The 27708-nt window shown below is 49.9% G+C and overlaps 2 protein-coding genes across 9 annotated transcripts in view; one reads left to right on the top strand and one right to left on the bottom strand.

The window, feature by feature from the left end:
• TCERG1 (transcription elongation regulator 1) overlaps nucleotides 1-12013 on the top strand; it is a 34956-nt gene extending 22943 nt beyond the window's left edge. For all 6 annotated transcript variants that reach the window (XM_074603575.1, XM_074603574.1, XM_074603578.1 and 3 more), the window contains 7 exons: nucleotides 761-911; nucleotides 5839-6003; nucleotides 6857-7039; nucleotides 8140-8319; nucleotides 9290-9373; nucleotides 9616-9716; nucleotides 10861-12013. In XM_074603575.1, coding sequence (XP_074459676.1) covers nucleotides 761-911; nucleotides 5839-6003; nucleotides 6857-7039; nucleotides 8140-8319; nucleotides 9290-9373; nucleotides 9616-9716; nucleotides 10861-11062 — 1066 coding nt within the window. In that variant the 3' untranslated portion in view covers nucleotides 11063-12013. The remainder of the gene's footprint in view (nucleotides 1-760; nucleotides 912-5838; nucleotides 6004-6856; nucleotides 7040-8139; nucleotides 8320-9289; nucleotides 9374-9615; nucleotides 9717-10860) is intronic.
• A 6280-nt stretch (nucleotides 12014-18293) lies between these two features.
• PPP2R2B (protein phosphatase 2 regulatory subunit Bbeta) overlaps nucleotides 18294-27708 on the bottom strand; it is a 100057-nt gene continuing 90642 nt past the window's right edge. For all 3 annotated transcript variants that reach the window (XM_074604075.1, XM_074604076.1, XM_074604077.1), the window contains 3 exons: nucleotides 21817-21986; nucleotides 21202-21293; nucleotides 18294-20380 (listed from right to left, as the gene is read on the bottom strand). In XM_074604075.1, coding sequence (XP_074460176.1) covers nucleotides 20101-20380; nucleotides 21202-21293; nucleotides 21817-21986 — 542 coding nt within the window. In that variant the 3' untranslated portion in view covers nucleotides 18294-20100. The remainder of the gene's footprint in view (nucleotides 20381-21201; nucleotides 21294-21816; nucleotides 21987-27708) is intronic.

Raw genomic sequence — 27708 nt, 5'->3', positions numbered from 1 at the left:
TCTCACGTATTCTTGGGGCCAGATTTGCATCAGAGCTTGGAAAAAGCACAGTAGTGGTTTTTTTCGAGGTAAGTGGCAGTACTATATCTACTGCACAGATTGGAATCTGGCCCTGGAGGTGAGAGAATGGTCAGGGAAGTGCTATGGGGATCATGGGTTGAAAGCCCAGTATTGCTGCATCTGCCCATAGTGTTTAAATATTTTCAACTCCGTGTGGTTTAAGATTAGGCTATACAGTGTTCACAGTAGAAGGAAAAATCGATTCAGCCAGTGTTCTATTGTGACTAATACCAAAAGATGATTTTCTTGGTGAACTCTTAGCATGGTTTGGCTGCAAGTGAATGCACATAAAATTTTCAGTTTCACAGCTGTGAAATACCTGGACAGACTGGTGGCTGAACTGCTAACCCACAAAAAAAGAAGATTTTTGTAGACAACTGAGTTTTTTTTATTTCTTCTTCTTGGTTGCATTGTAATCTCTCTTCCTACACCTGCACTTTCTGCAGGTAGCTGTATCCAACCAACCAACCAAAACCCCTGTAAGTCTCTAACAGTACCTTTCATGTGTGTGCCTAAACTTGACGCCTTTCTATATAGTTCATTGATCAAGCATCTCTCTAGTGAGACCATAGGATGTTGCCTTTTTTTTTTTTTTTAAATTGTGCTCTGGCATGTATTCTAGCAGAAGTATTTCTCTGCTGAACCTGCTTCCCAGCAAAGACGGCTCTGCCAAATGAGTTCACTTGCCATTTTGTTGCAGAACTACTTTTAGTGAATTTGCAGCCAAGCATGCTAAAGACTCGAGGTTCAAGGCAATTGAAAAGATGAAAGATCGAGAGGCCTTGTTTAATGAGTTTATCACAGCGGCAAGAAAGAAAGAAAAAGAAGATTCGAAGACCAGAGGTGAGAAGGTAAGGAGACTTTTTTAGTTCCAGCGGCGTGAATGGTGTGAGCCCGAGTGAGATGGGACAAAGCCAGTGCGTGGTCTCCAGTGAGCCTTCTCTGAGACACGGTCCTTCTCTTTCCCTAGAGGTTTTACGATGTAAATCCTTCATGGATGTCCCTTTCCTCTTTCTGAACTAACTGGTTTAAGTTTGCAGGTATATTGACTTTTAGAGTGTACGGAATTGAACTTACATTTATTTGTGAAGTCAAGTTTACTTAAATAATCACACTTTTTTTGTTTACCTAAGCAAGTAACATGATATTCTTAACTGGAATAATGCCTGATTTTTATGTTATTTTTTTAAAGTTATATTATCCTGAAGCATTAAAAGGAAAAGGATTCTTGTCCTCCTGTTTGGCTGGAAACCCCCGAACTGGCCATTACCTCTGTTTTCTCAGTGGAGGCAGTAAGAACTTGAAAGTCTCTGTAGGGTATTCCGTTTAAATTTCAAACAGCTTCCATATCTTCTCTTTCTATCTAAAAGCTACCACTTTAGTGACTTTTTAATCTTTCAGTAAATATATCCTGTGTATAAACTGCTGCTTATTAGAATTAAAGGTCAGCTATTAAAGATTAATGAATTCCAAATGTCATTTGACCGTACTGTCAATAGGAGGGAGGAGGCTTTCCCCGCTGGGGAAGAGGGCTCCCATGGAGGTGGCATCAAATATTATCAGCGAAATATGCAGCCGCTTACTCAAATGTCCCTGTGTGTTGTGTGAATGGAGAACATGACCTCTAAAGCCTAATCATTTCTGACATTTTAAAGTCTGCAATATTTATTCTATAGTATAAAATTATTGCAAATTTCACCTACTAAGAATGCTTACAGAAGAGAAAATGCTGAATAACAGGTTAGATTTGGGGACAATTTCGTTATTCAGTAAGTTTTGCATATTTTTTTTAAATCTAGTTACTCTGGTCTAATTTGATTCTGTACTCGATTTTTTTCAAATGTTGGCATTGCTGATAGCTTTTGATAAATGATTGTGCTTTCAGAGGAGAACTGATGTAGACATTTACAAATTGTATTTTGATTATGAATATGGAATTTTAAAGCATTCTTGCAGCTTAATAGTGCAGTTGAAGACTTTTAAAAAAAAAAGTAAATATTTGTTTTGTTGTTGCATGATTGTTCTAAAGTTGAAAAGTTAAAAGAAGAGAGATTGTGTTTGTTTGCTTTTGAAATAATGTTTTTTTTTCTCCAAAAGCCTTTTGTAACCATTTTATGTATTCTGTTTTATAACAAGTGGATAGACTTTACAGTTATGTGCTGTGCGGCCTGTCAATCAGTTCAGTCTGACAGCTGTCAATCACTGACACGCAAATATTATGGGATTCCCTAGTGAGGAAAGAATTGGTATCTCTGTGTGGTGACTTTAGCCTCCCGCAGTTCCGGTACTTTACATTTTTTTAGTTTTTTTCCTTGTGAAGTGATGAGAGTTGTACCTGCAATGTGTTAACTGCCAAAAAAAAAAAAAGACTTCTAAATACACCTGAAATATTTTCAGTCTTATTTTCCTTTGATTTTGAAAGTGCTTAAAACATAAAAGAAAATTTAAGGCATTTAACCTGAAGCTTTCTCAGTCTGTTTTAAAAGTCCAAAATCTTTATTTAAGAAGGATCAACTTTACAGAAATCTTTAACGTAAGGGTTTTAAATTATATTATGTTTTGATTTTGCTTTGTTGAGTTATGGCTTATTGGATGGTGATGGAGCAGCCAGCTTTTCAGATGGTTAGTTTTATTCATGTGGCTGACTTCAGTGAGTAGAAACAATGCCAACACTTCTCAGGTGAGAGATGAGGAAGGACCTCTGGATTTGAGGATATTGGGGAAGGGACTATGAGCTGGTAACGTTAACCAAGCTGTTCACGTGCTGCCCCAGAGCACAGCAGTATCCCATTTCTTCGAGATAAGCTGTGCCAGCAGATGAGCCTGATGTCCCACCTGAAACATAGAGCTGCAAACATCCTGCAGCCCGCTGTGCTGAGGGCTGTCTCATCTGTCATCTCTCCTGGTTCAAGATCTCTTAACAGTTTTCTTATGTAATATTCATAGAATGGTTTGGGTGGGAAGGGACCTTTAAAGCCCACCCAGTGCCACCCCCTGCTCTGGGCAGGGACACCTCCCACCACACCAGGTTGCTCCAAGCCCCGTCCAACCTGGCCTTGAACCCCTCCAGGGATGGGGCAGCCACAGCTTCTCTGGGCAACCTGGGCCAGGGGCTCACCACCCACACAGCAAACAATTTCTTCCCAATCTCTCATCTAAATCTTCCCTCTTTCAGTTTAAAACTATTCCCCCTCGTCCCATGGCTCCCCTCCCTGATCCAGAGTCCCTCCCCATCTTTCCTGGAGCCCCTTGAGGGACTGGAAGGGGCTCCAAGGTCTCCCTGGAGCCTTCTCTTCTCCAGGCTGAACCCCCCCAGCTCTCTCAGCCTGTCCTCCCAGCAGAGGGGCTCCAGCCCTCCCAGCATCTCCGGGGCCTCCTCTGGCCCCGCTCCAACAGCTCCGTGTCCTTCTGCTGTTGGTGCCCCAGAGCTGGAGGCAGCACTGCAGGGGGGTCTCCCCAGAGTGGAGCAGAGGGGCAGAATCCCCCCCTCGCCCTGCTGCCCACGCTGCTGGGGATGCAGCCCAGGCTGTGGGGGGTTTCTGAGCTGCCAGTGCACGTTGCCGGCTCATGGCCAGCTTTTCCTCTTCCCAGCACCCCCAAGCCCTTTTCGGCAGGGCTGCTCTCCATCCCTCCATCCCCAGCCTGTGCTGGTACCAGGGGTTGCCTTGACCCAGGGGCAGGACCCTACACTTGGCCTGGTTGTAACCTCATGAGGTTCACATGGACCCACTTTTCGGGCCTGTCCAGGTCCCTCTGGATGGCATCCCATCCCTCAGGAGTGTCATTCTACTTAGTCGAGGTAGTTACTGTGTACAGATAAACTAAATTTGCAACATGGTAGAGCTGTGATCTTAAAAGATTATTGCTTTCTGAGATGTTTTTGTCTCAACAGCAGGCAGGAGCTGGATGGGGGTGAGTGCACGGTGTCCCCGGGGGCCAGGGGTTCCGCTGGTGGCACCTGCAGAAGCATCTCCCTGCAGATCATGGTGGTGCTCCTGGGCCTGGGTTTGTGTTGCTGCTGGTGCCGCGGGGCTGCCAGCGGTGTTGGGGGTGTGCAGTTTTTATCCTGTGGAATATGTCTATGTGCATATGGGATTTATGCAGAAACTTGGAGATACCCTTACTTTATAGACTTCTGTAGTAACGTCTGGGAATTGTGTGATTTTTAACAAATATTTCTGATGCCATGGCTTAGAAAGCTTCATATTTCTGATACTGCATGCATGTTTTAAGATGTTTTGAAACAACGTTCTTAATTTTACAATGAATAAACAGTTTGCTTAGCGTTTTGTTCAGCTACTTTAAGAAAAATTGATAGTGCTTTAGACATAGAGCAACTTCCCACTGTCACTAAGCGGTTGTTTTCTAATCTCTGCTTACTACCTTAATCTCTCTGTTAAGATAGTAAAGAAAAAAAGCCTATAAAGCCTCTTATGTTTATGTGTTAATATTGTGAGGAACTAAAATTATCGATGGGCAAGGCTGCAGAATGTTGGTTCTGGTCTTCATTTCATTCTTGCATTCTGTAACTAAACACAATTAAGACCATCGGGATGAGACAGTTCTCTGGCAAGCCAGAGTTTGGCGTCTGTCCATCTGATCGCTTCCCTTGTGAACCGCAGTGTTTTGCAGCCAAACCAGGAAACTGGTTTTCTTTTTTATAAAGGGATGAGGAGGGGAGATAAAAAAATGAACGGCCAGCCCTTCTCTGAGGTTTTGGGGTTTTTTAATTGGTGTGCCATAAAGCCGGATTTTATCTGTGTCCGGCAGGGTTGGGGTGCTGTGAAGGCAGCATGCTGTGCCTTGCCCGGGGCGTCCCCAGGGTCATTCCCTGGCCCCTCGCCTCTCCGGAGAGATGGAGGCTGAAATGCCAAACCAGACTTTTGAAGCATAAAGTGGTAGAAATAAAAAGGAGAAAATACCTAGGAACTAAAGTGCAGCAGGAACAGGGAGATCATCTACCCCAGAAAAAAAAGAGGTGTAATAAAGACACAGTAGCTGCTGTTACAACTGCTGGTTCTGGGAGCCTGGATGAAAACGTGTTGCTAGTTGTCTAGAGATAAAAAACCAGTATGATTGATCCTCTGCCAGCCCTGTGCAATGGCTGTTATGGACAGAGTGCTGACATGCCATTTCCAATTGAAAAAGTAGACTGAAACATTTCCTTAAACTGCTACATATGTCTGCATATCCATCTTACATGTAATTTACTTAATTACCATATGTGGATAATTCTTTATTGGTTAGATCCATCTTAAGACACTGCTCTTTATCAGCAGATCCAAGTATTTACCTCCGTTCATTGTACACTTGGAGGATGAATCTGTAAAAACTTGATTTGTCTAGAGCCCTGTTTAAAAATGCATAGATTCTCTAGTATCAACATGCAAAATGCTATAATGTAGAATCAGTAACTTGTTACTTTGAGAGATATATGTGTGTGTATATATATATAAAAGCTCAAAAAAGAAGTTTAAATTGGAGTAAAATAATCAAAACTGTATTGGTTAATCATTCTTTAAAGAATACAGTTCATCTTAGATGTAGCAGATCTCTTTAATATATCTGCTATTGCAAAATTGTCCCAAGGGGAAGTGAATTTTAGATGCGGTTATGTCTAAATCCAGATTTTTAGTGATTTCTCTAAATTGTAATGGTATGTAATAGTAATATGCTTCCCTCTGGAGGTAAGTTGACTCCTTTTTTCATAAGAGCAAACTGTTGGCTATCAAAGTATCTTTCTCAAGTATTGTTTTTCTCTTTCCGTCTGTAAAACAGATCAAAATGGACTTCTTTGAACTGCTGGCTAATCACCACCTGGACAGTCAGTCTCGCTGGAGCAAAGTGAAGGACAAAGTAGAGACTGACCCGCGGTACAAAGCAGTGGATAGCTCTTCACAGAGGGAAGATCTTTTCAAGCAGTACATAGAGAAAATAGCTAAGGTATGCTCGTGATGTTCGGGGAGTGTAACTTTGGATGTTCTGCTGATCACATTGCTGTTAACGTGCGAGGTAACTAACTAGAAGATAAACTAATAGGCACTTTAGTTCCATACTAAGGAGAATTATATACCATCAATATTTGTAGAAGCACCCCAGAATGACCACTTGAAGCGTCGAACTCCCATCCCTGGCAGTGGTGCTGCTGCAGATGTGCATGGTACACGTATGCATGTGTGCGTACACCCACGCAGTACCGGGGAGAATTTATCCAGCAGAGTAGGAGAGGCAGAGACTCCTGTAAAGACATTGATTGTAAAAATGGCCATAAAACTATGTAAAATACAGACACCACATTGATCACTTCTTACCAGGGTGGGCAGTTTCCTTTGCTGTGATTTGTTTGTAGCAGCTGAGCTGCCTTCAGGAATACAGATCGTTCATACACAGTTCCTTCGCTGGTTTTTCTCTCTTACTCCAATATTGCTACCTTTCTCTTCAGGCAGTTAATGGTTGAGAATGTAAAACTGGACTAACAAATAGTGATTCCGCTCTCCCCCTGCTCCCCCGTTGTTCAGAGTTTGTCACTGTACACAAACAACGTGCTCCTGAGAAGAGTTGTTGCGTGATCAGCGCTGTGACCGAGCTTCTCCTTCCCCTGTGTAAACCCTGTAATGCTTCACCATAGCCCTGGGAGCAAAATTTTTGTAATCCATAGATCTCGGATCACTTTGAAGTATTTTGTTCCAAGATGCCCTTAGTTTGATAACCCTCTAAATTTACTTACCTGTCTAATGAAAATGCGAAAGGTGGTGTGTGTTGTTCGTATTGAGAAAAGTTTGTTCTTACATTTCAGAACTTAGATTCTGAAAAAGAAAAGGAGCTGGAAAGGCAAGCTCGCATTGAGGCAAGCTTGCGTGAACGAGAAAGGGAAGTGCAGAAAGCTCGTTCGGAGCAAACCAAGGAAATCGATAGAGAACGTGAGCAGCACAAACGGGAAGAAGCGATACAGAACTTCAAAGCGCTTCTGTCTGACATGGTGAGATACAGACGGGTTCTCCCAGCTTGTCCGGGCATTCTTTTGGTAACTGTGGCACTATGGAAAAGCTTTTGGCATTTGTAGTTAAGTTGATATAGAAATAGAATCCTGTTGACTCCTTCCCACTGCCCTCCCCTCACTGTTGGGAGTTGTGTCTTGGAAGAGAATGCTTTGCATTTAGGGTTCATGCTCCGGCGTCTTGCCCAGTAATTAGCGGATAGGAGCATTCCTCTGGGTGTCTCTGGAGTCCCACAGGTGATGGCACATGTTCAGTCGTGCTACTGTAAACTTCTGTATGGCTGTTGGAAAATTAGATATTGTTGAGTATTAGGAATAGTCCCCTTATTTTTGCGTTGTCTCTCTCCGTACTCCAAACACAGCGCCTTTGTCGTACCGTTTCTCTGCCGTGTTGTGTGTTTGCTCTGTTCTCGTCCAGTTGAGCAGGGAGAGAGCAGTTCCTGCACGGCCAGCGTCCTCTTGAGAGGACAGGATCAGCCAAATGAGTTTTCACCAACACATGTACTATGCCCTTGCTGCCTGGCGTAAGGTACAAAATCCAAACACGTTACTAGGGCTCGGTTCCACACGTCAGCACTGCGATCTTTCTAAGGGACAGGGTAGGAGCAGCTCAGCGCTCTGCTGGAATAGCCAGGAACGTACAGCAGCAGCTCCTCGCGGCTGCTCTGTGGGCTAGAAGCAAGGCACTGCAACCTCCTGCTGTCTCTTTGGCATTAATTGTCTCGGAGGCTGCCTTTCCAGGCTGCTTACGGTTAATGTAGGATGTTACGCACAGAGGAGGAGGGTGCTGGATTTTTCTTTTTGAGAAACTACTCAGCCAGAGCAGTGGGGTATCTCCTTCTGCATTTGAACGGATGCAGAGCAATTCCTTCTGCCACTGCCTCTTTCACATTTGTGAGGAAGCTACTACACTCCCTTATTGAGAAGCTGATTTGGTTATTGTTTTAATTTGAACCTTAACTTAAGAGAAATTTAAAAAAAAGAAAACAAAACCCCCTAAGAAGTATATAAGAAATATCAGTGAACTGTAGGAAAATGTTTTAAAAAAAAAAAATAAAAAAATAAATCATCTTTTGGATTAGGTGCGTTCTTCAGATGTGTCCTGGTCTGACACCAGAAGGACTCTGCGCAAAGATCATCGATGGGAGTCTGGCTCCTTGCTAGAAAGAGAAGAGAAAGAGAAGCTCTTTAATGAACACATTGAAGCACTTACCAAAAAGAAGAGGGAACACTTTAGGCAACTTCTGGATGAAACTTCCGCGGTAAGAACTGTGTATATTCAAACTTCAAATCTTTGCCTATCTTTTTCTGATTTTCTGTCACAGCATCTGATTTGTATGGTTTTATTTCCAGGGCCCTTTTGCTTCACCACTGTCTCTTCTTCTTCATAGCAAAGTTTGTGCATTATGTTTCCTTACCTGTTCACCTTGAGTGTTATTTCGGTTTAACATAAAGTTCATTTACATTTAAACTTCTAACCAGTGATCTTTTTATCTCCTGCAGGATGTTACATTTCTTCAACACTGAGTTATTTGATAGCCTTTACTGTATGGCACCTTGCTCTTTCAGATATCTGTCTGTTTGTCTTAATGAATATCAGTATATAATCTTACCAAGTTCATCTTTTTTGATGTTCTCCTGCTTTATCTTGTGCTACTGGATCTGCACTTTTATTCTGTGTAATGCTGTGGAAATGCGTCGCCTGTTCTGTGTGTTGCGGGGGTTTAGTGAGACTCGCTCTCTTTCAGTTACGTGCCAACTTCAGGCAGCTTGCTTTTTAACCTGCAAGTTTGTACCTCATTTTTAATGCATTAGTTGAAAGTGCGTAGAACACTAGACAGATTTTTAGCGTGATGAAATAAAATGACAGACAGGTAACTCTGAAGCAAGTTTTCTGTAGGTAATTTTTAACAACACATTCATATACATAAATATGGACTAGAAAAAGACTTTGGGATGTAAATTATGTTTGTGAGGACTTTGATCTGAAAATGCCATCTCAAAATACTGACGAAAAGTAAATATATAAAATCAACTAATTAAAAATATGAACGTAGTAGTATAAATAATCAAAACCCAACACTTAAAAATACAGCAAAGACTTTGTCAGTGGGCTCAAGACATATTTAAAAGCTTCAGATATAGTCATATTTACATTCTGTATTCTTAGAATATAATTCTCTTTTAATTTAACTATGTTTTTAATTTAACTATTTTTGCTTCTTTTGAAAGATAACTTTAACATCAACATGGAAAGAAGTGAAAAAAATCATTAAAGAAGATCCAAGGTGCATTAAATTTTCTTCGAGCGACAGGGTAAGCGGTTTGCATCGCGGTTGTGTAGTGCAGGATCCAGAGACAGCAAGTTAATGGCTGCTGAAGTGGTTTCTGCTTTGTGTGAACAGAATTATTATTGTTTTAAATAAGAAATATTTTTTTAAATTAAAAATGTGAAAGATAAGCAATAATTACATGTTATTTTCCCGTATGTTCAGTGTGTTGTTGCATTAAGTAGTTGAGCTTATAACACTGAATGCAGATTATCTTTTTTCTTTCAGAAAAAGCAAAGGGAGTTTGAGGAATACATTAGAGACAAGTACATTACTGCCAAAGCTGACTTCCGAACACTATTGAAAGAGACCAAATTTATAACGTACAGGTCTGTAGCGTAACGTCAACAAAGCACTAATCCCTTTAGTGTGCTTTTCCGTATAAACGGCAACAAACTGATGCCTGGTTTTCCTCCTAGCATAAGTTGCTAAGTTACTTTTACAATCTTCTGTAATCTGTCAAAAAAACCAAGTCTGCAGCAGCTAGAGGCCTCTTTTTGCTTTATTTTGACATTGCTGCTGCTGACTAACAAGTAGTGAAAATCCAGCCAGCGCAGGTGGGATGTTCTCTTTGCTTCAGAGTAGTGTCCTGTGAATGGCATCTGAGCTGCTGGGCTCACCCATCTTTCATGTCTGTACCAGTCCTTGGCTCAGACTCTGGAGGGATCAATACTGAAGTGGGGACTCTGAGGACCTTAGAGTAGACGGCAAAGAAATATTGGTTCCATTGAAATTTTATAAAAAAACCTTATCAATAATTTGCCTGGTTTCTGTGGGAGGATTTCATCGAAAGGGTGGGCAGGTTTACAAAGCAGTTGGCTTCTCCACTCAGTTTTGGGGATGGTGAGGCTGATACACAATCTTGGGTATGGACCAAAACAAGCTTCCTATCAGAAACACAAGTTCACCTAAAAAGGAGAAAATGAAATTAAGTTCTTTGGATCCTAACGAACCACATGGCTCCCTTGCGGTCCGCACCGTGGTGTGTTGTGGTTCCGGGTGGTGCCGCTGTCGGTGAGCGGGATGGCAGTGTGCCGAGCTGGTCAGTCAGTCAGGCTGGACCGTACCTGAGACTTCCACATTCAAATTCTAATTGTTTGCCTCATTTAGATGCTGAATTTTTGTCCCCTCTAGGTTCTAGTATTTGTGTAGTTCAGGTAGTGCCAGACACGAGTCTTCCATGGTGCTTAATTAGTGTAGCACAAATGTAGGCAACAAGCCTTTATTTCCTGTGCAGAGAGTGCTGTTAATGAGCCGAGTCCTGGCCTAAAGCGGCATCTTTTTAGCTAAGCAGATACCCAGCTCTCCGCACCCTCTCCCCGCTTTGCCTTTCCGTTGGCTCTGCCGGTGCTTTCTTACGATGGGGCGGCTTCTCTGCGCCCGCAGCAGCCTCCCCCCGGAGCAGAGGGGGCTCCGCGGTGTCTCTGCCTCCCGGGGCTCCCCCAGGTGGTAATTCTTGCGCTTCCTTTTCAGATCCAAAAAGTTGATTCAGGAGTCAGATCAGCATCTGAAAGATGTAGAGAAGATATTACAAAACGACAAGCGCTACCTGGTACTCGACTGTGTACCAGAGGAGAGACGCAAACTCATTGTGTCCTACGTAGATGACCTGGACCGTCGGGGCCCGCCTCCACCACCCACAGCTTCAGAGCCTACAAGACGAACAACAAAATAGTTACAAAATACTCTTAAGTCAAGGGTATCTGTTAAATCAAAAAGCTTGCATGAGCCATCTGTCAGGTTTATACATACACATTACCGTGAATATATTGCAAAACCATCTGAGGAGCAGAGGAAGAAGCAGCATTTGTGAACATAAAATGGTCTCGGGTGGGGGGGGAACCAACAACAAAAAACTCACGTTAAAAGTATTTATGAGTTTTCTTGGGGCACGACTGACAAAAATCCGAACATGTGGGCCATGTGTGATAACTTCAGATCTCGGAGCAGTGCAGTACCTGTATGAGGTGTGGATGTCTGACACGTGGAGCCATTCTCAGCGGTGTCATACGTGTGAGTCTTAAGGATGAGCGCGCTTGTGGTTTGAGCTCGTGCTGCCTGTGTGCCACCAGCGTCCCCTGGTCACCCTCCACCCCTGGCTGGGGAGGTGAAATGCAGGCTGATAGCTTAAATTATTGATTGCTGAAGGTCGCGTTCTGGAAACACAAGTCCCAATTCTGCTTGCTTTCACCCTTCTAAATGGAACTAAATCCATTAAAGCCAGAGTTAGAACTGAGAGAGGAGAACTATGACTCAGAGACCAAGTTAAACTTGTTCACAGGTCTGCTTTGTTCCTTACCCTATCCATGAATTAGAAGCAAAATCGGGTCGCTCTGCCCAAGTGAAGATTTGTCTAATAATTTTTATTCAAAGTTGGAAACGCTTGGTAAATAACAGTGGTTACTGGCGCAGAACAGGACGGTTGTATAAACACATTTTTATTTACGATAAAGTGATCTTTACATACTTCTGGATTAGACTGTGGATTTCCCCTCTGGGCAATTCTTGTAAACTATACTCCTGTTTTGAATGTTAAACTTGTGTTTCTAAAGTTTAATTTTGAAATGTTGGGATTGTTCAGTTTATGTATTTGAACTACAATAAACCAACCCTTTTTATATATGGATTGTACAGGCCTAATACCAGTTTTTGTTGGATTTTGTTGGACTTGTGAATTTACGAGTAAAGCAAACAAATGAAGTCCTATCGCTTAAATTCTTGGCTGTGTTTGGCAAAAGAGTACCTGAGGCACCGTGCAACGTCGGATTAAACTTCAGCAGCCGCATTCAGCGCAGCCTGCGTGCAGCGGGGAGCCGAGGAAAACCATTTCCTAATTTAGTTCTTTAGTCTTTTGGTTAAATAGGAAATGGTAGGGATGGGGGTGTCAAAGTATTTGCTTTTATTCTGTATTTGACATGGGTCTCTTCCTCTGAGTTGAGGGGTGGGGAAGGATTGATTCTTCCAGGAAAAACTGATATTTTATTCTTTTCCAGCAATGGCTGTTTGGGTGGCCAGCCACTGGGACTCGCAGTCTGAGCACCACGACAGAAGGCCGTTCACAAAAGATGTATACAGCTTGGGAGGGGTTTGTGCTGCTGCCGTCTGAAACGTGGTGCTCGTAGTGAGAAGGTACTCCCTGAGCTCAGGGCGAGCATCCCTCCGCTCCCTCAGCGTGGCGGCGCCCAGGCCGTGGGAAGCAGCGTTGGGCGATGCCTGTGCTGGGGGTGGAAGCGGAGTGAGGGCAACTGCAGCTTGTGTAAGGCCAAACAACGTCAGACCCTCTGGGAAGGGTCGTTCCTGCCTGGAAAGTACAAGAGTTAAACTCGGGCTGCGCCTGCGGGGCAGCGGGGGGACGGCAGAGCTCCCGCGGACCCACCGTCGCTGTCGGATCTGGGGAAATCCCATCCTGTGGCTGCGCCCGATAAACCTGTCTCAGCAAGGTAGACCCTCCGCAGTTTCCTTAATTTTAACAAATTCTCCATGTTGTATTTGAATGTCAGGTGTCTTAAGAGTTTTGGATTGCCTGTTTCAGGCAGACGGATTTCATGTTTATTTATACACACCTGAGGACAACAGGGAGGGACATGAGGGGGACATGAGGAACTGGTCCGGGAAGGTTCCTGCGTACAAGGTGAGCAGGAGCAGTTTTGCCAAGGACAAAATGCCAGAAGGTTTTTGCTGTGGTAACAGCAATTCAGAAAAATAAGTGAAAATTTCAGAAAAAGCACTCAGGGAGTGTCCCTGAGCTGGACCCGTCCTTCGCAGGCTCCTGCCCACAGTGGGGCCAGGCTTTTCAGCATAAAATCTTCATTTTTGTGAACAAACGAAGGGTCTGCTAAGCCACAGCGCGGGGAGATTTTGGCAGCGAAGGGTCAGAGGACTCCAGCAGACAGCAGCGATGCGGACACACAGGTCAGCTCATTTCTACAGCGCAGGGTCCTCTGCCCCCGAGCCTGCCCGTGCCCTCCCGTCTCCTCGAGTCTCCGTGGCCGCGTCTGGCATGCAGAAGGTGCCCAGAGCAGGACACTGGTGATGGGACTCGTGGCGATGCGCCTGCTCCCCGTGAGAGCACGACGTAGCCCTTCTCTGCCAGTAAATGAATTTATTTTCACTCAGCTTAGCACATCCCTGCAGGAAGCCATGCATTTTTTATGGCTGTTTTAAAATATGGTTAACTTGTTCATTAAATGAATAAGATTGCTATTAATTTTAATTTGTCTTGTTTATGGAGACCAGATGTTCATTAACATTTATTTATCTGCTTATTCTGTGGATAAAGCAATTATGCGTAACGTGCCGGACCCCTGGTGGGGGGGTGCTGCCGTGGCAGCTGCAGCGATGCTGCCGGAGGACACGCTGGTGATGCAGGACATCGTGGGGCACAGTCTGCTGTCCCCCCGGGAGCAGGGACAGTCCGTGGGATCCTCATCCAGAGAGAAGGTAGGGTATTGGGGATGCTGGCAATGTTTTTAGCCCCTTTCCTGTCGCAGCCTGGCAGGTCCCTGGCCCGGCCCTGCCATTGGGCTGCTGCCACGGCTGAGCGCTCATAACAGGCTGGCAGGGCAGGAGTTCAATCTAGGCAGGCTTGGGAAAGGGAAAGAAAGCCAGATTTTGAGAAGCCGGGCTCATTTCCGGGGTGAGGAGCCTCAGCCTGTCACCAGCAGCAGAGCCAGTCCCAGTCCCGGGGTTTGGTTTCTTTCAGGGCTGTGTCGCCGTTTCTGGCTGCAGAGCAGAGACCCGGCACGACTCGGCGGTTTCTGCTTCCGTCTCCTGCTCGGGAGCCAGCACCGAGCCTGGGGCCTCCCGAGGGCTCTCGGCGAACAGCAGTGGCCAGGACACCCTGACCCTGCTCCTTCCTCCGACGCGGGGCTGGCAGCACCAGCACCCTTCGACGGCCACCACAGCTCCAGGGCTGTGTCACCTGCGCCTCTCACAGCTGCCAGGGACGTTCCTAGCCCTTGGGGACATTCCCAGCCCTAAGGGCAGCTGGGCCACCGGCCCTGCTGTCCCCTCCACCACCCTCAGCTGCCCCAGGGCAGGGATCAGCCCTGGGGGGACACCCGGCTCCCAGCAGCGGGCGTCACCTCAGCAGGGCTGTTCCTGTCACATTCTTCACCTTCGTTCCACAAGCTTTAGAAATTAGTTATTTTCCTGTGCATGGCATGTGGCTGCAGAGGGTCCGGCCGGGCGAGCGAGTGCCTTTGCCACCACCTTTCACTGAAGCCGAGCCCCGCTTGGGTGCCCGGCACGACCCAGTTGTGTGGGAGTGAGCCAGGGGGCCACAGCCAAGAAAGCCACGGGGAAATAAGTCCTTCCAGAAATGTGGGAAGAAAAGAGTATTTATCATGAACTTTGTGATTTTCCTTTGCCACCGCGGCTCGCTGCGCTGTGGGAGGGAGGCTGGCACTGAGCAATGATGATGGTCAGTGGCTAATGGCAGTCACGGAAGTCTAATTTTAATTAATCACATCTCATCTTCACTTACGGGAGCAAGCAACAACTTCCAGTCCCAAATAATCTGATAATCTGTTTAAAATTTAATTTTGAGCTGATATGCCCTGGTTTTCTACGGCTATTTCACTGCTGTGCCATTGCTGGCCCGGCACAGGCGGGCTGGCGGCAGAGCAGGGTGCTGGGCTGCGCAGGGGTGTGACAGTGGCCAGGGGACAGGGACAGCGCAGACATGGCCCTGAACCAGCTCTGCAGCGAGGGGGGAGCAGGCCATGAAGGGGAAGGGAGGGTACATTCCGTGGGACTCTGACACAAGACCGTATGAGTACTGTCCAAAGGGCCTGAAGGCACTTGAAGGCCATGGGGAACTTGGGCTGTCACCAAGAGAAGCATCGGAGATGCGGCTGTGGGCCCCCCATGCCCCTCGCTGGGTGCCCAGCGCCCTTGTGCCTTGTGGAGGGCTCAGCACCTGAAGGGGCCATGCCACAACCTTCAACCTTTTAAAATGCCTGGAAGTGGGAGCTCCACGTTTCGGGTGCCCCCCCCCAGCCCCTGTAACCCCATCGCTGCAGCGCGGCCTCAGCCCTGACCCGTCCTTCCCTTGGTCGAGTCTACAGAGCTCTGCACGGGGCTCGTTTTCCACACAGGTAAAGACAAATGTGGCGGTTTTAATTGTCAAAGGCCTTTCTGGAAATTTTGAAGGGCTCTCTGAGTATCCAGGACATACCCGGAGGCTCTTTGGGAGGAAGCGCCCCCGGTGCTGCCCCGCTGGGACGTTCACCGCACAGCGAGGGATAAACCGGGGCTGGGATCCCCGTGCGTCTTACTAGATTGAGGTCACACGGTTAATGTGAAGGTAAATGAATGTCTGTTTGAATAACATTTCCTTGACAGTGTAATCCATGCCCTGCAGCTTCTAATTAGGTGCTGCTGTTTAAACTCATCACCGAGAACAGCAGAGAATTAGTGCGCGGCCTGCAGAGGAACTGACAGTTCCTTTTAACGCTTTACCAAACAATGAGATTTGTCCTGCTGAAGAGGATGAGCTGTTGGATGCTCCCGGTGATTTACAGTCAACATCAGCCCTCCCAGGTTCTCCCGTGTGTCCCTTCCTGCCCAGTACGGCACCGAGGGCCGGCACGGCCGACATGGCACCGGCAGAACGGGGCTCGCCTTTGCTGTGCCATGCAGAACGCATCGGACCTTCGCTCAGCCGGAGCCAGAGGAGCCCCAGTCACCCCGTGTCCTCCCCGGCTCCTTCGCAGCCCTCCCCAGGTGCAAGGCGGGGAGTTTCGGTGAAACTGCCCATCCTCATCACAGTTGATTGACTGCTGGTGTCTGCATGGAGGTGATGAGCTCTGCAGCCACCGCGATGGCAGCAACAACCTGCAGCATCTCACCCGAGCCCTGGCTGGGGCTCAGCCCCCACCTCATACCGCTGATCTGTCGGCTTCGGCTTCAGCTGAAATGCTGCTCAAGGCCAGGAGGATTTTACGATCAGTAAATATATATATATATATATATATATATATATATATATATACACGTGTGATATGTGTTTATTGCCAAGCCTGTGCGTGGAGCTAAAGCTGTGTTTGGTTTCTGTGATTCTCGGTGGTTGATCAGACTGCGGAGGGCGAGGCCTCACCAACCCACCCAGGGCAGCTCGATTATGGGCACGAACGTCCCCACGCCACCACCTACGATCTGTTCCTGCAAATGTCGTGCCAAGGGGAGCCCAGCTCCCATTAGCCGTCAGCTCCGGCTTGTGGTAGAGAGGCCCTGGATAAATGGAAGTGCTCATCTCCTGCCCCGTCTGCTGGGCCAGCCCCCGACGCTGGGTGGAGGTCGAGGACTCCCCAGGCACTGTCACTGGGCAGAAGGGTCCGGCAGCTCCCTTTTCCAGAGGCCAGGCTGCAGGGTAAGAATAATAGCCCTTGTCACTCCACATAGCCTTGTAATTGGAGATATTTAGTGCTGAGGCTGGGCTATGGGGCGAATATCTGGGATGTGATAATGTTGCTCCCTGCACGGTTGAGCAGGACATTGATTGTGGGCTGTCACCGACAGCCGGCCCCTCGGACCCCCCTGCCCCGGGCAGCATCCCACACCCGGCACCATCCAGCCACGGCATGTACGCGGCCTCCGATACCGCGTCCCTTGGTACTCGCAAATGCCCCTGTGGCTGCAGAAAGCATTCGGGGTTGCAGCTGGACAGAGTTTTGCACATGAACATGACGGGCCAGTTGAAGCGCCTCGCTGGGTTGACTGCGTCACTGGCCAACGTGGAGCTCGCTGCAGTTCTGAGTACACCCGGGTCCCTGCCTGGTTACAGGCGTCTGCCCTCCTCAGTGCCCCTCAAGGTCCCCGTCACTTGTGCCTTGCTGCCACAGGCTGCACGTGACCAGAAGGGGCTGTTTTAAATGAAAGCAACACCCCACACCTACCCACCCCACTGCGCTTTGCTGAGCTGTGAAAAGGGAATTAATGCCTCCCTGGCACCCGAGCACGTGCTGGGGGCTCCACCACTCGTGGGGTTGTGCCGATGGTGGCTGCCACACCAAGAAGTCCCCCTGGACCAAGCACAGGCATGGCCAGCTGTGGTGGCTCCTCCCCAGCACCGGCATCAGCCATGGTGTGCACCCCCCTCCCTTGCTTCACCCTGGCATCTTCAGGAGCTACTGCGCTCTGCCACGGGGTAACATGCCCCGTTTGTGCAGAAATGAAGCAAACGGCACCTTCCCCTCATGGGAACGGCCACCGACCCCGCTGGGCTGCCAGCAGGGCTCTGCGCCCGGGGCTACAGCGCAGGGAACAGAAACCGCCTACAACTGATGGGTAGAACTCTGAACCTCCCTCTGTACGGACCATCACCCTGAGCACCACAGCCGTGCTTTCTGGGTGAGTGCAGTGCGGGATGCTCTTGGGCAGTCTGGTTTCCAAAGCTCTTCCTGGCTGAGGCTGGTGATGGTCACTCTGGCCCTACAGCCCACGCCACGTCCGGCCATGCACCAGCAGCAGCACTAACCCAAACGCATCCTGAGTGGGACAAAGCCATGGGGACACCTGCCTTCCACAAGTCCTTGAACCACTGGACTAGGAGGGGACGTCCCACTTCATGCATCCCTGGGTTTCTGCACCCCCTCATATTTGCTCGGCCCCACCATGGCCCCTGCACCCAAGGATGGACCCTCACATGCCCTGCTGGTAGTGGGGGGGGGACGGGGGCTGTATTCCCACTCTCTGCTCCCCAAATTCGCCACTGCCCCGATGTCCTGCATCCTCAGCGGGGATGCAGAATCCCCAGGGTCTCTGGGACCCCCGGCTATCCCTCCTCAGCACGGTCCTGGCAGGCAACCTCTGACCAGGGACCTTCTTCAGTCACTGTCCTGGTGCCACAGAGCTGCCATCACCCAACGCGTGAGAGGCAAACAAGCAGCGACTCCACACAAAGACACATTTGGGACAACTTTACTTCTGATACCAGAGTGCAGGCTTTCTTTACAGGAACCAAAAAAGAACATTTTTTTAAAAAATGCTTCATTTACTCTTGCTATTTTTTTTTTTACCATTTCATTTTTTAAAAAAAAAGTTACTCCTGAAAGCCATCACTTGTAATAAAGTTATAAGCCAGTGCACTTTGTTTTTTCCCTTGTGATCTCTCCTCTGAAGGCAGCAAGTTCTCCCCGCTGCAGCCCTGCGCTGGGGACGGGGTGTCCCTACAGGGCACCACCCCGGGCTCCGTCCCCCGGCCCGGGCACCGCTTTTCCATGTGGTCCCTGCGCTCCCGGAGCCAGTGGCAGTTCATCTCCCGGTCGGGTGGAAGAGCTGGAGGCCATCGCGGAGGTGCTGGGCATCGCGTGGTGCCTCGCAGAGGGGCTGCCCCAGGGGGCACGTTGCCCATAGAGACTTGTGTCAGGATGCGGGCGCTGCTGGGATCCCGCTGCCCCCCGTGGAGCGGATGCACAACAGGGTCACCCTTACGGAGCCACTTCTACAGTGACAGTGTTGCATTTTTTTAATTGACTTCATATATTCATTTGCTTTTTGTTGCAGGAGCAGTTTTCAGATTGACTGAAAATTCAGTAGTTCTTTTTTTGTTGTTGAAGAATTGCTCAAGTAAAAGAGGGACCTGAACAATCCTTAGAGTAGAAAGGGGCAGCCTTGCCATGCAAAGAGGAAGAGTTATTGTTTTTATTATTATTATCATTATTATTATTATTATAATGTAGGACCACAGACAGCCTCTCTCTGAAGCAGTCAGGTGCTAACAGCAATATACGGTTGGATTCTTTTTTAGAAGGTCATAAATTAGCAACCTATACTTTTATCTTTAAAAAAGTCGAATAAATAAATAAATTAATTAAAAAAGAAAGGGTGAGAGAGAGCGAGAGAGACAGTCACAACATGCAAGAGCTTACAACAGAACAAGTAAAAATGACCAAAGCAAAAGACAAGAAATGCAGAAGAAAAGCCCAGGTTCAATTTGGTTTGCAATCAATGCAGTTTGGAAGCATCATTTATAAAGGTATTTCATATACCAAAAAAGGCACCACAGTATCTACAAAGCCAAATCCTCAGGAGAGTTTCTGTGGGGTGGGGGGAGGTAGGAGCCTGGCCAGAGCAGACACGGCTCGGTGCGCAGCAGGTCCCCCCCTTTTACGCTTGTCCATTGCAAATCTGAACTTTTCCAATTTACGTTTGGTTTTGCTGTCTCTGTTGGTAAAAACACAAAATAATAATAATAAAAGACAAATGTGAAAAATGGCAAAGGGGACGACATTCTGGCCTCGCAACGTAACAGGTGGGATATCTCTAGGACCAAGTTTAACACAATCCGCTGTAACTAAAACTGCGCCGGAGCCCACAGCGTGCACCCCGCGCCCCTTCTCCCCCCAGCCGGCTGCTGGCAGCCCACGCCGCCGGCACCACGCTGGGACATGGGCAGCTACAGGCAGCCCCGTGCTGCCCGGGGACACCGGGGCAGCGAGAGCCTCCACCTCCCCGTCCACACACCTTACGCCTTCGCTCTCCACGCGCAAATAAAGAGAAATCTGGTGTCTGCCGGGTGCCCCCGCTGCCCTGGGGGTGCTCCCCTCTGCACAACGCTAGCTGCAGAGGAATGACTGAACAAAGGAATAGGAAGGAAAAGGAAAAAAAAAAGAAAGAAAGGAAGAAAGCAAGAAAGAAAGAAAAAGAAAAGAAACATTTGAAATCTTGTGTTTACTAGTACATGAGATTCCTAAAGAACAACTTGTCCTCCTAGTTAACCTTGTCCTGGAATATATACAGGTTATTTGTTGCTGCCACGGCGATGATATTCTCGGAGGGGTGCCAAGCTGTGTGCAGGATCTTTTTGCTAAAGTCCAGACTGTCCACGCTAATTTCGTCTTTCCTCCGCTTGCCGCCCACGCAGACCTTGCGTGGCTTGAGGATGGCGCGGGGTTTGCTGTTCTCCCGCGAGGCCTCCAGCGTCACGTCGCGCTTGGTGTTGCGGTCGAACATGCGGAAGAAGTTGTTGTAGGAGCCGGTCATGATGACGCTGAGAGGAGGGAGGAAGGACGAGTCACCCCGGCCCCGCCGCCCTCCCGGCTGTGACACCCCAGACCTGCCCGGACGTGGGGCACAACTGGGACGTCAGGCGCAGTCCCGTGCCAAAAGGCTCAGGCTCAGCCAGTGAAACTGTGTCCCCTTGTCCCTGTGTCCCCCTCCTTAACCCAGGGAATGTGCATGGGGCAGGCAACTCCTCTGAGGACAACAACTCATACGGAGATCAGTCTTTATGGCAAAGATTTAGCTGCCCTGAAGCCGATTATTTTCACACCTTTTTAGAGCTAAACCGCCTCATGACTCGAGGCAGACTGATATCCAGAGGCATAATGAGATTTGGATTAGGTTTGGAATTTGGGCTTCAGGCCCAGTTGTGCCTCGTTAACTCCCTCTGATGCTTCGGACAGAAAAATGTGGCAACCCCGCCAGGTCAACTGGTCTAGCCTGCTTTCTGCCACCTGGTTCAGTGCGATTCATGCATGGGTAGTTGTCACCCCCAGATTTTGGCAGTCTGGAGCCAAATGCATCACATCCTGCTCCAGGTGTGGGTGAGATGGAGACAGGAACTGAAGCCATCCCAGGGAGAGCCGGGTCCCCATCAGACGCCCTCAGCAGCGTCCGGGTACGGGGCTGCGGGTTCAGGTGATCCCTGAGGTACCCACAGGAAAACTTGCCAGACCCCGCACCCAGCCGAAGGCGGGGAAGGGACCGCACGGGGACGCGGGAGGCACCGGCCTGTCCCAAAGCATGCACCCTCCGGGCCAACCGCGACACCCACAGGGCTGGGTGTCGGGCTGCCGCCGCGCCGCTCACCTGTCCGACCCGTTCCAGACGCACTCGAACTTGTCGAAAATGCAGTCGTTCTCATAGAGCGAGCAGAGCTTGCTCCGCAGGTAGTCGTGAACCTGCCGGCAGGGAGGGACAGGGCGTGAAGCCCCTGCACTGGCTTGCACAGCCCAGCGGCCGGCAAACGCCAGCCCAGTGCTCGCCAGGAGCTGATGGCCCCGGCCCAGCCCAGCACTCGCCACAGCCGAGGCAGGCAGCGTTGGGCATGGTGTGCTATCGCATGCCCGTGACCACGGCCGCCTTTCCACTGTGAGAAGCAGGACCAGCACCGCCGCACGCAGGGCTTGGGCAGTGCCGGGGCACGTCCCCGGGCAGAGGGTGGCAAGGAGGGTGTCTGCCCTCAGGGCTGCCAGCACCTGCGCATCCCCTCCTCACCCACACCTGACCTGGGAATGTGGGTTACAACTCACCAGCCACTTGAGCCCACATTTAACAGCTCTTTGCTTTCCACGATTTAATGGCACGACACTCCCACCCATCAGGATTGTCCTTGTCCCCTCTGCTGCCAGCCCAGGAGCACGGCTCAGACAGGAGCATGGTGGGTGCCTGATCGCTGCGGGTGCCCAAATGTGCCACACTCACCTGGTAGGTCTCAATGGGCCGGTTCTCCATGTTCAGGTCCCACACCTTGACAGTGAGATAGTCCCGGGTCATGATATACCTCCCACTGTGGCTGAATTTGACATCGGAGATTGAGGAGATGATCTCAGAAAAAAATGACCGGTTACTTGGGTCTTCGGGCTCTTCAAAAACTGCGGAACAGGAAAGGACAAGCCCTGGCATCAGCCGAGGCAGGAGCTCCCTGTCCTCAGGACCTGCTGCCCTGCCGCAGCACCACAGGATGCTCCTGCGCGGGGAGTGGGCACCCCCGGAGCCAGACGGCTCTGGTTTGGCTGTGGAGCCCTACAGATGGCACCAAGCCATGTCCCGGGGCAGCCACTGCCACCGCCCGAGCCCCCTCCGGCCTCAGTGCCACCGCCCCGCTCCGCCAAGCAGAGGCACCCGCATCCCTGGGACGTCACCGCAGCGGGCCGGGCCAGCGCTCCCTGCTTCTGGGCTTGGCCCAGACCAGACAAATGCCCATATTTTAGGGACTTCACTTGGCACAATTGAAGCTCCTTTGTTTTTAATGTGTGCAGTAAGCAAGAAGGACCATCGGAGACCAATCTATCAAGAGCACCACAGAAACCCAGAAGATTTAGAGCCTTGCACGTCACTTCTGCTCTCTAGAAATCAATGATGTTCAGCGTAACTGCAAGTCAATGTAAATATTTTATAGCCACTGCAACCTACAGATTTAATCTGATCAACCTTTGAATGAATCACAGTTTGAACAGTTTGAAGGAGACTGATGAAGTTCCAAATTAAATGCATTTACAAATTTGATTTCAAAGTAACATTAGCTGGGCAAGTATGGCTTTAAAAAACCATCACAGAGACACATCAGAAAAGATGCTGTGGATGCGGGGACATCTGTCCAGCCTACTCTTTCCACCTCTACAGACGGCTCTCCAGCGCAGCATTGAAGGATATCGCTGGGTAAATGGCAAAGCTCATGAACAAACCCTCCACTACAAACCTTCTGCCGCGGGGACCGTTGGCTCCGACCTCTCAGTGCCCAGAGCAGGGGACGTGCCAGCAGCCGGCCCGGCCACTCTGCAGCGTGCCGCACACAACGCCAGCGCTTGCTCGGGTTTATCACCCCCTTGCTGAGCCCTGTGGTACCAACGCCTGAACTCCTGAGCATGGCGGAAAAAGTGCCTGAAGTGCCAGTATAAATGATCCCTCCACAAATCAGAAGTGGCACTGCCCACAGCAGGACCCAGCTCTGCGTCCTTTAATCACCAGCAGGAAATCTGATGACACGTCAGGTTTTTTAAATAAGAAAAGCGACAGCAACAAGAGAAAGTAAAGATCTGAGGCAGTCTGGGGAGAGCATCTGAATGCCACAACTTGTCTTCGCTGTAATCAGCACAGGTTTGCTCACACCAGGTCGGCCGGCATCATGAGGCTTGTTTTAATGGCTGCACCGTTTCCATCACGGATGCGCATATGTGAGCTGATGTCAAGGCTGGAGGGGTTCAGCTTATAGTATAGGAGCAAGAGGAAATTGTTGCTGATACTGTAGAAGTAGAAAACGTTAAATGGCAGATCAACTGTCAAACAGGAAAGGCCTCAGAGAATGAACCCAGAGCTGAGGCAGCACCAAGACGAGTGAGCAAGGGTGAGACGTCTCGGTATGAGCAGCTGGAACAGCTCTCGGACTCCAGGTACCACGTACCCCCACCGGGATGCAGGGACCATTTCCCTGGCACAGCATCACATCCCCACTGCTCCCTCCTCGGGCAAGTCCCCGTCCTCCGCGTCCTGCCCAAGCAGCAGCGCAGCGAGGGTCGTCCATCCCCTCGTGCCCATGGGGGAGTGCAGGCTGCAGCAACGGGCTGGGGCGGGGACGGAGCATCAGGCCCAGCCCGGCGGGAGAGCGAGGGGGTCCCATGCGGCACCTCCTCTGTGCCCAGGAACTGAAGCACAAGGTGAGAAGGCAGGATCCAGCTGTGCATCGAGTCCAGTGCGGGATCCAGTCCCGTAGGCAGTCCAGTGCGGAGCCATTGACTTTTTAAAACTCAGAGCAGCTGAGAGGTGAAGTCTGGTACGGGCTACCTGCATTTTCCCTGTGCCAGTCTCCTTGCCTGCTGTACCAGGGCTCTGATACGAGGAAGCAAAAAGCAGCCCTACCAACGCAGAGAGCAATCGGTCAACCATCACTTCTGGAGATGACGTCCCTGAGCTGGGGCCGTGGCTGTCACTCGGGTCCCTCTCTGGGCTCAGCGTCACCTCAACACCCGCCCTGTTAGAAGCGAATGATTCACCAAGTGGAAATTTTGCTTTCGGATGAAGACAGGAGAGTGCTGCAAAGGCAAAGAAGTTTCCTGCTTTGCTAAATGAGCTCAGGGTGGCACAAGAGGTTTGTTCTTCACCCCCCGGAGATTCTGCAAAACCGACTAGTTAATTCCTAGCTTGAGGTCCTGCCAGGCCGATTATTCTGTGCAGCAGGACATCGTTAGCTCCTGCAAGGGGTGGGAGGAAGGAGATGATTAGCTTCTGGGGGTGGCACGACCAGCTCACTCTGCTCCAGCCGAAACCTGGACAATGAGAGCTCAGCTCGGCCCAGCTCGCCCCGCAGAGTCCCAGGGCTGGCTTTGTCTGCACAAAGCAGTGAGTTTTCTAACGGGGAATCAGATCACTGTGCTCTACTTATGTAACCTTTTTCCTCTATAAAAGGCTTATCTGAAAAAATAGGTAAAGCGAACATGCTGCTAGCAAGAACAGGGGAGTGAATGTGTTTTGCTGGAGCCCGGTCTGGCTTTGCAGAGTCGGCACTCTCCATTTCACCCCTGGCCGTGCCACTGGCACGTGGCTGCCTGGGATACGTGGCTGAGCCTTTCCTCCGAGCTGGCACAGGTGATTTCCAGGGATGAGGCCAAGCCGCTCCTGGCGTTTGGAGGACACCTGCTAGCCAAACAGCTAGGTCCCCGACCAGCAAGGGCAGACTATCACCCAGGGGACGTGGGTGCCTCAGGGCAGGGCAGGCAGTGGCCACGGGGTAGCCCTCTGCTCAGCCGCAGCATGCTGCAGACCACGGCAGCACTGGGAGAATCTCCCAAACCCACACATCTCGGTCGAAGTGCAGATGTGGCTGTTTTAAACCTGTACTCCCCTCTTTTTGGAAAGACACAGCTAGCAGAGCCCAGCTCCCCTTTTCCTCCTTCTCCTTCTCCTTCTCCTTCTTCTCCTCTTTTGCGCATCCTGAGTTTCAGGTTGCCCCAGATGACCAGCTGCATTAAGCAACTTGTCAGATAAAAGAACTTTGGATCAACCAACCCAAGCTCTGCTTGAGCAGGCGAGTGCTACATGGTAGTTATTCCCTGCTGAGCTTTTGGGGTGCTCCTGGGACCGGCCACCAGCAGGCACACTGCGGGTTTAACTGGTGGCTGTGTTTCAGCACGGGTCTGTATCACCCTGTACAAGCCGAACCTCCTCTGACAGCGCACCGGCACGCGCAAAGCCGCGTCGCCATCTCTGCTGGGCTCTGGCTCGCGCGTGCTACCGCCTGCACCACACGCTTCCAGGCACATCCCTCATGGTGCGCACGGTTGGGGAGAGAGGGGGGCACTGGCCCGGGGGCTGCACGCCGCTCACGTGTGCAAGGTGGCCCGTCTGGCCCATGCACTAAAAGCGATGGAGCCACTTAGTGCACAAGCTCCGGGCCTGGTCTCTGACCCCTCCGGACTTCAGCCGAGGCTCCAGCTGATCCAGTAACAAACAGGGTCCCCGTGGAAACCGGGAAGCACAGGGGAGCAGCGCTTGCACAGGCAAACACATCAACCCTCTGCTTCTTCTCTTGCTTCAAATAAAAGGTCAAAACTCCACCGACAGTTCACCTAAGCACAAAATTAATCACGATCATCGCTGAGGAAAAGCTAAGCTAGCACAAGCAGAGACCTGAGCTTTGCTTCATATTGGAAAAATCAGCTCTCCAACCTGCTCCCAGCCCAGAGGTGCAGCAACCATGGGCTAAGGAGCAGAAATTACTTGTCTAGTGCCAACTTCCCCCGTGAACTTGAGTGATTCTCTTTTCTGCCTTATTCTTCCTATCTGTAGCGAGGCAACAAAACGTGTTCCTCTTCCTCGCAGACGAGGTACAAATTAACGCAGTGCTTTTGGCAGCTCTGAGCGCTGACGCAGGCCCTGGCAGCCCCCAGGCAGGACGGGGGGAAGCTGCTGTCTGCGGGGTGGCTGGACCCTGCTGTCCCCAGACCCTGCCAGCACCGTCCCCTCGGCCACCGGGGTCTCAGCCCGGAGTGCGGTGCGGGCAGGCAGGCAGTCCCCGGCGGCAGAGCAGCCCGAGACCCCCGCACACAGCTGGGCAGGGGCTCGGGGGAGCTATTTTTGCTTCCCGGCTGAAGGCTTTTGTGGGGCTTTGCTCCTGCTGCAGAAGCAGATCTGGGCTGCTGAGCTCATGGAAAGGATTTCTGAGCACTAATTCTCCGTTACACAACCAGCCTATTTTCCTCTGACACTGCGCAGGAGCTGCCCTCCCCGCACCGACCCGCTCTGCCAGCCCTCCTTCCCCAGCAGCTTCATCACACCCTCCCCCTGGGGACGCGGGCCAAACCAACCCCCAGCTGGACAAGAAGGGTTCTGGGGTGGCCCCACTCCTCAGGACACTGCCAGCCCTTCCACCAGGCGCTTGGAAAGCAGCTGCGATGGAGAGTGTGGCTGGGCCTTCCTCCCCCTCCCCGGGGCGTCCCCAAAAGGCAGCAGAACCTGCCCAAATACAAGGCCGGGGGGGGCTTGCTTTAGAAATACCTCTGCAATACTGGCCAGTAAAAATCCGTAAGCTGTTGGTCACCTTATCAAAGCAGCTTTGTTTCTAACCAAAGCTGAAACTGTTTTCAGCCAAGAATAAACATTTGGTAGTGTCACTGTAATGCAGTCAGTGGGGAAAAGACAAGAAGGGAAAGGTCTTGCTCTGGGAAACGGGCTGTATTTTGAGCCTTCTGCTTCAGGAGCTTGGTAGGTACAATCACAGGTGACTCCTTAAAAAAAAGTGGAAAGCCCAAGGCATTTGCTACGGGGAAGTAACTGTAGTAAACCCCAACAGGGTTTTTCCTCGCTTTCCCATATGTTTTGAGAGCAGGATTGCTTCTGTTGGTGCTCCAGGAATCCTAATCTCCCCTTTGGCTTCCAATGGCGCTTCGGACAACACCCCCCCATTTCTTTGTGCGTCCCTTGGCAGGACCAGTGCCCCTCTCAGTGCTGTAGCTCACGGCTCTGCATCCCTGCGGAGCGGGCGTTCCTGTGCGGAAGCCGATGCTCTCCCTCAGGTCAGCTCCGTGGCTGGAGGAACACGCGTGGTGTCACAGATCGCAGGGGCCGCAATTAAAATGCGCAAACAGAATTTAATAAGAGAAGAGAAGCACATAAGTAAAAGCCGGCCCCAAGCAGCACACTGCATCTATCTAAATAAACATGACTGGGATGTGCAGTGCTATCTTCTGCATTTTTATTAAATATTGACAGTTATTAAATGTCTCCGTTGGAGGATTCGCCTCCAAAAGCCAATGTTGCTTTTCATTTTGAACTTTGATGAACTGTCTCAATTTCCACTCACACATCTGCTGAACTGCAATTGACTGAGGCTGACGCTTCTGAGGGATGGAGGGAAATCAATAAGGAAATGTCACGGGAGAGGTCAAACCCAGCCGGGATTCACCGCTGGCCGGTGTGCTCGCCGAGGTACCCAAACAAAGGGGATGCCAGGGGGGGCTTCTGCCACCGAAATGTCAGGAAAATGAATTTTGTTTGCTCCTTAATCGTATTCTGATCCTCAGCTGGGAGCTGTCACTGTAGGGCTGTGAGACACAGTCGGGAAAAACAAGAATAGAAAGGTGTGTTTTGCTCAGGATTTGG

Source organism: Larus michahellis, chromosome 11 (genome assembly GCF_964199755.1).
Source record: "Larus michahellis chromosome 11, bLarMic1.1, whole genome shotgun sequence".
NCBI classification, from domain to species: Eukaryota; Metazoa; Chordata; class Aves; order Charadriiformes; family Laridae; genus Larus; species Larus michahellis.
The sequence above is the reverse complement of the archived record's forward strand: the minus strand, read 5'-3'. Positions and strand labels throughout refer to the sequence as shown.